The sequence below is a fragment of the Etheostoma spectabile genome, chromosome 11 (genome assembly GCF_008692095.1).
Source record: "Etheostoma spectabile isolate EspeVRDwgs_2016 chromosome 11, UIUC_Espe_1.0, whole genome shotgun sequence".
Lineage (NCBI taxonomy): Eukaryota > Metazoa > Chordata > Actinopteri > Perciformes > Percidae > Etheostoma > Etheostoma spectabile.
The window spans coordinates 20933098-20944050 of record NC_045743.1 but is presented as its reverse complement, the minus strand read 5'-3'; the positions used below and the strand labels follow the sequence as shown (position 1 = coordinate 20944050).

General features: G+C 43.7%; 1 protein-coding gene and 1 long non-coding RNA gene across 2 annotated transcripts in view; one reads left to right on the top strand and one right to left on the bottom strand.

Moving 5' to 3' along the window:
• LOC116697861 (uncharacterized) overlaps positions 1-6546 on the bottom strand; it is a 25637-nt gene extending 19091 nt beyond the window's left edge. Inside the window, exon 1 of the long non-coding RNA XR_004334063.1 lies at positions 6478-6546. This is a non-coding gene — a long non-coding RNA (uncharacterized LOC116697861). The remainder of the gene's footprint in view (positions 1-6477) is intronic.
• Positions 1-10953, top strand: part of LOC116697857 (complement C3) — a 36224-nt gene that overhangs the window by 16339 nt on the left and 8932 nt on the right. The window contains exons 21-32 of the mRNA XM_032529384.1: positions 1-42; positions 592-804; positions 2551-2614; positions 2706-2795; positions 2907-3113; positions 3887-3962; positions 4096-4255; positions 4368-4463; positions 5164-5314; positions 5673-5758; positions 7662-7739; positions 7845-7995. The exon at positions 1-42 is cut by the window's left edge and continues 98 nt beyond it. Coding sequence (XP_032385275.1) covers positions 1-42; positions 592-804; positions 2551-2614; positions 2706-2795; positions 2907-3113; positions 3887-3962; positions 4096-4255; positions 4368-4463; positions 5164-5314; positions 5673-5758; positions 7662-7739; positions 7845-7995 — 1414 coding nt within the window. The remainder of the gene's footprint in view (positions 43-591; positions 805-2550; positions 2615-2705; positions 2796-2906; positions 3114-3886; positions 3963-4095; positions 4256-4367; positions 4464-5163; positions 5315-5672; positions 5759-7661; positions 7740-7844; positions 7996-10953) is intronic.

The window sequence follows — 10953 nt, the reverse complement described above, 5'->3', positions numbered from 1 at the left end:
ATTAAGGCAATCCTCCACAACTACAGCCCCGACCCAGCCATCGTAAGTCACTGTTACTTTGCTCCGGTGTTTCCCGTTCCACACCATCCTCGCTCAGAGCACTGACCACCAAACTGCGATTGTGCAAGCATCTTATAACGAGTCATTGCCAGTCGACCTATGCTGTCGGTTAAAGAAGAAGACGTTCCAGAAGACATGCTCCTCAGTGCTCTGGAGATTTTTCATTCATAGTTTTTTCTCAAGAGTTAGCAAAGAAAAGGACAGAGACAACAGTAAATATATGGACTGACATACAAAAAGAGAATTTAATGAATCCTCTTTCTACTCTTTAATAACTGTAATAGCTGCTCACATGGTGGCCGGACCCAGAACAGTGGTAACTTTACTGGTACTAACGTACACAGTGTGTCTTTTCATTCTTCTGAAGAAAACAATGTCAGGCATTACATTTCTCTAAATTAGGGGTGCATCATTGTTAGGTGACCCAAAATAAAACTGATGATTTCGATCCTATCATTCACTCCACTGGGTTTTCTATCTTTTAAAAACTGCACATACTTCAGTCTCTTTCTCCATCTTGTTTTTTTCAAGGTGCATGTGGATCTGACTGAAGAGGAGCATGTGTGCAGTTCAGCCTTCAAACGTGGAAGGTATCGCCGAGAGGTTAAAATGGGGGCCCAAACTACACAAGCTGTACCCTTCATCATTATTCCCATGAAAGAAGGAAAATATAGCATCGAGGTCAAAGCTGCTGTTAAGGATTCTTCGCTCAGCGACGGAATAATGAAGAAGCTGCTGGTGGTGGTAAGAAAAACACACTCCATCTAGGGGATTTAACCCTCTTGTTGTCGTCCCGTCAAAATCAACACTTTTGTTGAGGCTTTTTATCTATGTTTTTAACTTTGACTTACGTTTTACGTCCCTTTTTTCAATACTTTTGATGCTTTTTTTCAACGTTTGTCACCTTTTTCGACGTTTTCAACACTACGTAACACTAACTTATTACCTTTAGTTTACAGTTGTTTTCAAAATTTAAGGTCGATAAACCTCATGTATTTGATTTGATTTATTTTATTTTCACTACAAAAACATTAAGACAGCATTGTATTACACAAAAAAAGAAGTGATGGATGATTGCCGAAAAACCCTCCAAGGGGCTTAATAGGTGGCAAACTCCATAGAAACAATAACATTTAACAATTTAAAAACAATTTATGTCATTATGTAAAAAAAAAAAAACACGTTTAATTTGTATGAAACAACTTAAAATTAGATTTAGAGCCTAAACCCAAATGGAAAATTTAGACAACTTAGGAGCAACAATTTGACTCTCTGTTTAAAGAGTTCTTTAGAAAGCTCAGTGAGTGAAGTGGGAAGACTGGTCCATATCTTTGACCCTCTATACAATACACTAAACTGTGTTTGAGTCGTGCGAGAGTAGGGAGGCCATAATAAGACAACTACTACGAGTTGGATACTGATGAAATTCATTACTAAAAGTAAAAATATTACAAAGGTGCTGGGGAAATAACTTTTTTTATAGAGCTATAAACAAATAAAGCAATTTGAAGTTGATTCACTTGAAATACAGTAAGAATACTTGCATGGGCAAACAATAATTCAGAGGGGTGTCTACGATTAACACAAAATATTATTCTTAAAGCTCGATTCTGAAGTCGAAAAATAGATTCCAGTTTAGTTGGGTTGGTGCTAGCCCAAGCTACGTTGCAATAATTGATATATGGATACAACATTGAGTAATACAACAACCTCATTCATAGGAAATTATACCTTATGTTTGAGTTAGAAAAGCAGAAATTAGGAATTATTTAGACTGAAATTAAAGGAATGGATGATCATAGACTGGAATATGTCAACTTTTACTCAATACTATTTCAAAAATACTTCACTTTTTTCAAATAAATATGAAATTGACACCCCAAAATTAATGAAAGTGGAGATTTGTACTTGCCAAAGAGCCTTGCGTGGAATCAATCATGTTATTTTGGGGAATTAAAAAGAACATCGATGTAGGAAAATGGGTCAGTTTTACCCAAAGACAACATGAGGTTTAAAGCTTATTTATACCGTATAAGAAGTGTTCTTTTAAATATTCAACCTGCAATAAAAAAGTTAAACTTGACATTTACAGTGTTATGTTGGAATGCACAGTATGTGCGGTTACTTTCAGGCAGCTGGGATGTTGTATGCAGCATCTTGCTTGATTTGTCTGGGCCATCCAAAATCACTGTAATGATCTATTTTATGATATGACAATGTTATGGTTTTGGTCAGGTTTAGGAAAATACTTATGTTTTGTGTAAAAAAATGTGGGTTAAAATAAGTACTGGGGGTACAACTACAACTTTGTCGTTGTGGTTACAATGAAAACCATGAGTTATAGGTTAGGGAATTATTGTTGTTACACCGGTTGGAAACAGTAAACCAACAGCAATACTGTTGTTAATTAATTAGTTAATTAAAGGAATCAGTCTTCATACAGACAAGCTTGATCCAATTTCTAATGTTTGTCCTCCTTGTTTTTTTCAGCCTGAAGGCGTACTGGTTAAATCCTCTCAGATCATACTCCTAGACCCCACTAATAAAGGTGTTGGTAAGTTTATTAGTCCCAGTAAATAGTCATTTAGTAATATTTTACCATTTTCTACCTGATCCCCCAACTTGCCCATTGTATCTCCCTTTAGCTGGTAAACAAGAAGTAATGCTCAACAGTGGAATTCTTCAAAAAGATGTGGTCCGAAAAACACCTAGTAGAACACACGTCACTGTGACAGGTCAGATATTAAGTTATATTTTGGCGTGTTTGGGTTAGGCCATGCAGTGTCTGTACAAGGAACTTTGCATATATGTAATTTGTTGTGTTGGTGCATGTTTTGTGTGAGTAGGAAAAAATCAAGTTAATCGTTTGGTGGAGAAGACCATCAGTGCGGACTCTGTGGACACTATGATCGTCCAGCCCAGCGGCTGTGGAGAGCAGAACATGGTCGGCATGACCCTGCCAGTCATTGCAGTCACATATTTGGACAAAACCAACCAGTGGGGAAAAGTGGGCTCTGAGAAACGTGACGAAGCTCTCCAATACATCAAGACTGGTGGGCTCAAAGATGTATTTTATTTGCAGAGATGCGAGAAATCTTAACGATTGATTAATTCGCTTGTGGGGTAGACGGTAATGCATGCTATAGCCTTCCCCCACACATGCAAGCTAGGGACTGAGAAGGAATAGTCTGAAAGCCACACATAGACTCATAGACCAGGTTTTAACCCTTGTGTTGTCTTCCTGTTATCCATGAAATTGTCCTTCCAGGTCAAAATTGAAAATTAACATTTTGTTGTGCTTTTTCCGCTTTTTTTTAAAACTTGAGCTGGTTTAATAACAGGTTTTACACTTATTCTTGGAATTCATGGTCAACAAACATCATTTATATCAAATTATACATCAGTTTTTAGTTTAAAAGGCACAAGTTATGAATTATTTTGACTAATAGTTAAGATCAGAGGATGTTGAGTGGATCTCAGATGGGTAGATGTCAGAGTTTAGTCCGGATACTGATATGAATCCATTAAAAAAATACAATACAAATGCTATAAGATTAAATAAAACACCCAAAAAATTCAATAAAAGTAATCAATATTTTTACCTGAAGAACATAAGGAATCATCCATGTTATTGTAGGGTAATTTGGTTGAAAGAAATCCATATTTCTGATATAAAACACTTTGAAATGTGTCAATTTGACCCGAGGACAACACAAGGGTTAAAAAGGTTGTCAGTCAAACAAAAACTGTAGAATCAAATGAAAGAGGCTATAATCGGGGAATGTAACAGGACTTCTCAAACTGGTCGTGTGTTGTTTGTGTCCAGGCTACCAGAATGAGCTTGTCTTCCGTAAAAATGATGGGTCTTTTTCTGCTTGGCCGGATCAAGGTAGCAGCACCTGGTGAGGCATCCAAACATTCGTGAACTTGTGTAAATATACATCGAATTGTTTGCACATCCTCCTCTAACTTAGATTCTGACAATGTGAGGATGGAGTTACCCTAAATGAAACTACGCTTCCTCGCCTCTCTAAGGTTGACAGCTTATGTTGCCAAGGTGTTTGCCATGGCTAGTAGTCTGGTGGAAGTGCAAATACTACACATCTGCAAAGCCATCAAGTTTCTGATTCTCAACGCACAGCAACCCGACGGCTCTTTTAAAGAAGTTGGAAAGGTTATCCACGGAGAGATGGTTGTGCGTATACTGATTTCATTGACATGTGATATTAATCTTGGTGCTACAAAAACAGCTGATTGAGATGAATACAGTTACATGTGTATGAATATGAAAACGTATATGTGTGTAGGGTGATGTGGACGGCAAAGATTCAGACGCCTCCATGACAGCCTTCTGCCTCATTGCCATGCAGGAGTCTCGCGCCATGTGTTCCGACAGTGTTAACGTGAGTATTTCATCTGCAAACAGTGTTTCTTCTTTAACCCTCACCTCTTTTATGTCTTCATTTATGGACTCCACACCAGTGTTGAGCAACACAAAATTAATGTTTTAGTCATCTTAGTAGCTTTTTTTATTTTAACTATCAATAGCCAGCTTAAGTTAATGTAGTTGGGTAACGATGTTCTCTTTGGCCTTGGTATTCCCATTTAGTTACCACTGAATGTAATACTTCTTTGCAGCCTACATTAGAGCAGAGAAGGACTTTTTTTATTGATTTCTTACGTTATTCTCTTGTTTCTTTAGTTTTGAAATTGTTAAAAAAAAACTGCTTGTATTAAGACTGGATCCACATTCCCATACCGGATCAAAACGTCCGCAGTAAATTTTGCTAAATTGATTCTTCCGAAACAATTGACACATTCAAAATGGAGACACGCAGTATTTACTAATTTAAGGGTTGTAGTAGAAAAAGAGACCACTCTTCTACAGTCCACATATCTGCTTTTAAATACTGTAGCAGATTAACAAAGACACCTCTCTGACATGAGTGGTGCTTGTTTTTGTCAATTTGATTGTTGATTTCAAAGCGAGGCATTAAAACATCTTGCGGCCTCCTTATCCAGTCTCATTGTCCAAGGTTAAAATGATACGGCATTCCTGGATATATTTGAAATAAATGCAGTGTTTTTTTTTCTTCTGTCCAGAGTCTGCAAGGCAGTATAGACAAAGCAGTGAACTATCTGGAAGGGCGTCTACCCAGCCTCACCAACCAATATGCTGTTGCCATGACGTCATATGCCCTGGCCAATGAAAACAAACTGAACAAAGCCATCCTCTACAGATATGTTTCCAAAGGTACTGTAACACAACAATATTCTTAAACTAAAAGTCAGGAACAGAAGATATGGTGTGATGAATAAATTAAACAGTACTACACATCCATGATTAATAAATATAATAGGATTATTAGAGCCTGACATGTCCAACATAACAATTTCCATAGATTCTCCAGCAGAACTGGTAATGTTATTTTCAGCCATTTAGTGTCTTTAGTACCAAATGGTAAGAATTTTTCAATGATACTGAAAAGATAGAACGATTAGTTCAAATTCTTCAAAGTAAGCAGTTTTTACTTCACTTGATGTGTGAATGAATGAATCTCGTTTGATGTAAAGCATAGTAAAATAAAGGTTTTTATGTACGTCTTCTTCAGAGTTGTCCCACTGGCAGACACCTAAGGGATACGTTTCCACGCGGGAGGCCACGGCGTACGCTCTCCTCGCTCTGGTCAGGGCCAAGGTGAGCGTGACCCACTAGAGCATGTCTAGTCGGGACCCTGACAGAAAACACACAACTGGGTCCTCATCCATGCTACCTCACTGAAAGGGAATCAGGGAAAGTGTCTCTCAATGTAACTGCCTCAGTTTTACACTTTTTAAGTAACATGTTCAAGTTATTTATTCGGGTCATGTTGACCTTTCACGTTACAACATGGCTCATGAAGACCTTAACATGGCTCATGTTGACCTTAACAAGGCTCATGTTGACCTTAACATGGCTCATGTTGACCTATCACTTTAGGATTTTATATAGATATATAGAAGGCATTTTTCTTCCCCTTATGCAATGACTCAGTGTGGAGCTGCAGCCTGGTCTCACAGAAACTGTTAACACCGCATTATATGTGGCCACCACATTGCCGATGTAAAGTCAATGAGAAGATGACGCATTAGCACCGAATATGGTAGCGAGTAGTATGAAAACCTGAAAATCTTCATAAGGAGGTTGGTTGGGTGGGGGGGGGTGGCAGATGGGTCAAACACAGGACTTTCACCCAGGAGACCGGGAATCATGTCCCACGTGTAACGTTTCCTAAAGTTGCTTGCTAAACCCAACCGTCCCGTTCTTCCTGCGTGTCACAGATCTGTAAGCACACCCACAACCTTTTCCTTTATTTAAAGGAGAATTACGGCCAATTTTGATGTTAATCTTGATCGCTATGTATATGCGAGTACCACCTCTCTGTGTGGTTCTTTCCAACGCTTGTGAGGCGAGTTCTTCGTCTGTATTCTCAGGTTCAAATAAATGATACATGTCATGATGACTCCCAAAACATCATAGCTGGTGTAATGATGTTAGCTGTGCAAATGTCCAGTATTATCTCAATTTTAATTGGCCCATGTTTGATATGGAACAGAGATAATTAGGAATTAGGTAAGGAGCTTGGAATAACGTAAGTAGGAGAATATAGCAGATACACAACTTGATGTTACGTAAGGGCCCTGTTCATGTTGTACAGACATGTTAATTGCATTGTTTGTCTGTTAAAAGGCACAAATGCTCCAAAACTTGCCCCATTAACTGCCATTTTAGCTCAGTGGAAGCTTGTACACGTAGCTGCAGCTGCTCAGTGTTGCCGCCACCGATTCAGGTCGGGGAGTTTTTTCAATCCAAAGTACTTGCATATTTATAGCGATCAAGATTAACATGAAAATCATCTGGAATTTTCCTTTTAAGGAGCCATGTTTATTTCACAGAACTGTTCCATGGGCCCACGATGGAACTTTTCTTCTGTCGGCCCATCAGAGATTTTTTCGCAATTCTGTGAAACTGCCACCAATTTTGATTTGAGAGGTTGTAATCATTTCACAGAATTCTGTGAGATCAGGTTGGGAGTTGACTTATAGACGGCTCCAGTTCAAAGTACCTCTTATCAGTACAGAGGCTGATTAAACAAGCCCGTTCTACCTGGAACGGTCTGCAGGTCAAGCTCAAACTTTCGCCCCTTATCTCTTGAAATTATTTTAAACCTATTACCTATTGTTGCTCTTTTGATTTATTGTTGTTGGATACTGCTATGTGACCTTTGTCATGGTCAGGTCTTACTTGCAAAACTTAATAGGAAAATCATCATCATAGTTGAACATTCTTCTCACATAAACACACAACAATGTGGTAAAACAAAAGAAATGTAGTTTGCTATTTTTTTGCTTTTACCAGACAAGTTTCAAGTCTCTATTGTTTGACTGTCTCGTAATACAAACACATGATTCAGAAGCTCTATGGTAGGCTTTGGAAACTGGCAGATTACAATCTAAAGTATAACTGTAAAAGAATCAGGACTTGTCTCTAGTACTAAAGTTATCAATGTCAAGTCAACCACAGACCATTTCAACCATTCACTTGCCATCCACTAATAAAGGCTTTTGAAGACGCCAGACCTGTTGTGAAATGGTTCAACTACGAGGTGGAGACTGACGGGGGATATGGATCAACTCAGGTAACACAGACCTGGCTCTCCAGCTTGATATCTACAGCTTATGTCAGCTCATAACCTAAACTTCTTCTAAATCTTGTTGCCGTCCGTCACTCTTTCTCTCTCTAGGCGACCATAATGGTGTACCAGGCTTTAGCAGAGTACTGGACTAATGCAAATGATGATTCTGGGGATAATTATCTGAATGTGGACATCCTCTTACCAGACGAGTCAGAGCCTGACAAGTTCTACAAAGTCAGCTGCAACACAGACAGCGGCAGTGACACTGGCAACAGCGGCAACAGCGGAAACAGCGGCAGCAGTGGCAACAATGGCAACAGCGGAAACAGTGGTAACAGCGGCGGCACTGGCAACAGTGGCAACAGTGGAAACAATGGCAACAGCGGCAACAGTGGCAACAGCGGCAACAGCGGCGGCACTGGCAATAGTGGCAATAGTGGACATAGTGGCAACAGTGGCAACAGCGGACAGGTAACAGCGGCCGGAAATGGCAACAGTGGCAACAGTGGAAACAGGCAACAGACTGGACAACAGGCAACAGCGGCAACAGCGGCCGGCCACTGGCAATAGTCTGGCAACAGTGCCAAAGCTGGCATCGGCAACAGCGGCAAAAAAACAGTGGCCAAAGTGCGAGAACAGCGACGGCAACAGACGGAACAATGGCAACGCGGGGGGCAAACAGTGGCAACAGCGCGCAACAGCTTGGTGGGCCACTGGCACTAGGTAGGCAATAGTGTTGAAACAGTGGCAACAGCGGAGAAAACAGTGACGTACAGCAAGGCCGGCAGGTGGGCACAGTGGAAACAATGGCCCAACAAGCGGCAACAGTGGTAATAGTGGCAACAGGGCAACGCGGCACTGGCAACAGCCGGGCACTGGCACAGTGGGCAACAGTGGCAACAGCGGAAACAGCGGCAACAGCGGCACTGGCAACAGCGGCAACAGTGGAAACAATGGCAACAGCGGCAACAGTGGCAACAGCGGCAACAGCGGCGGCACTGGCAATAGTGGCAAGGCAAAGTGGCTAACAGCGGGCAACAGCGGAAACAGTGGTAACAGACGGCGGCACTGGCAACAGTGGAAACAATCGCAACAGTCAGGTAACAGCGGGCAACAGCGGCTCGGCCACTGGCAATAGTGGCAACAGCGGCATAGCGCAAGCGGCAACAGGGCCAACAGCAGGGGAAACGGTCCAACAGCGGGCACTGGCAACAGCGGCGAACAACGGAAACAGCGGCATCAATGGTAACAGCGGCACAAGTGGAAACACCGGCACTGGCAACACCGGCACTGGCAACAACGGCAGCAGTGCGGCAACAGCGGCGGCACTGAATGCGCAACAGCAGCGGCACTGGCAATAGTGGCAACAGTGGCAACACCGGCAATGGCAACAGCGGAAACAGCGGCACTGGCAACATCGGCAACACTGGAAACACCGGCACTGGCAACAGCGGCAACACTGGCAAAAGCGGAAACACTGGCAACAGTAGTGGCAACATGGCAACACGGCCAATGGCACGTGAACAGTGGTAACAGTGGTAGTGGCAACACCGGCACTGGCAACACCAGGCAACAGCCGGGAACTGTGGCAACAGCAGGGACACGTGAGCAACAATGGCAACAGCGGCAATGGCAACACTGGCAACAGCGACAACACCAACAATGGCAACAGCGGCAGTGGCAACAGCGGCAACAGTGGAAACACCGGCACTGGCAACAGTGGCAATACTGACACTGGCAACAGCGGTAACAGCGGCGGCACTGGCAACAGTGGAAACAGTGGAAACAGTGGAAACAGCGGCAACAGCGGCAACACTGGCAACAGTGGAAACAGCGGCACTGGCAATAGCGGCGACAGTGACACTGGCAACAGTGGAAACAGCGGAAACAGTGGCAACACTGACAACAGTGGCAACACCGGCAATGGAAACAGCGACACTGGCGACAGCAGCAACAGCGGCAACACAGTCAACACCGGCAATGGTAATAGCGGCAACAGTGGCACTGGCAACAGCGGCACCGGCAACAGTGGAAACACTGGTACTGGCAACGGTGGCAACAGTGGAAACAGTGATAACACTGGCAATAGTGGCAACAGCGGCAACACTGGAACAGGCAACACCGGCACTGGCAACAGCGGCACTGGTGACACTGGAAACAGTGGCAACAGCGGCACTGGCAACAGCGGCAACAGTGGCAACAGTGGCAACAACGGCAACAGTGGCAACAGCGGCAACACTGGCAACAGCGGCAACAGTGAAAACACCGGTAACACAGGAAATAGCGGCAACAGCGGCAGTGGCAACACTGGCAACAGCGACGGTACTGGCAATAGTGAAGACAATGGCAACAGCGGCACTGGCAACAGCGGCAACAATGGCAACACCGGCAATAGCAACAGTGGTAACAGTGGCAGTGGCAACACCGGCACTGACAACACCGGCAACAGCGGGAACAGTGGCAACAGCGGGAACACTGGCAACAATGGCAACAGCGGGACTGGCAACGGCGGCAACACCGGCAATGGCAACAGTGGCACTGGCAACATTGGCAACACTGGCAACAGCGACAACAACGGCAATGGCAACAGCGGGCAAAGTGGAAACACCGACACTGGTAACAATGGAAATACTGACACTGGCAACAGCGGTAACAGCGGCGGAGCCTGGCAACAGTGGAAACAGTGGAAACAGCGGCAACACTGGCAACAGTGGCAACAGCGGCACTGGCAACAGTGGAAACAGCGGAAACAGCCCGGCAAAGCACCTGGCAACAGCGGCAACACTGGCATACAGCGCACACTGGCAACGTGGCAACACTGGCAACAGCGGCACACTGCAACAGTGGCAACATGGCAAAGCGGCATGGAACTGGCAACACGGCAACACGCAACACACAATGGAAACAGCGGCACTGGCGCCAGCAGCACAGTGGCACCACAGCAACAACGCAATGGCAAAGCTCAACACGCAACCCCGACAATGAAACACGGCACTGGCGACGCGCACAGTGCAACACAAACAACGCCAATGTCAATAGCGGCAAACACACACGGGCAACCACCGGTTGACGCAGATTGGAAACCAGCGCAGCCGCACTGGTCGGACATCAACACTTTTCAGCAACAGTGGCACCACTTCAATTTCATACAGGTTGGTTCAGTGACCGTGCTCGACACACATAGACCATATTGCCCACCACATCCCAGCTGTAGGAC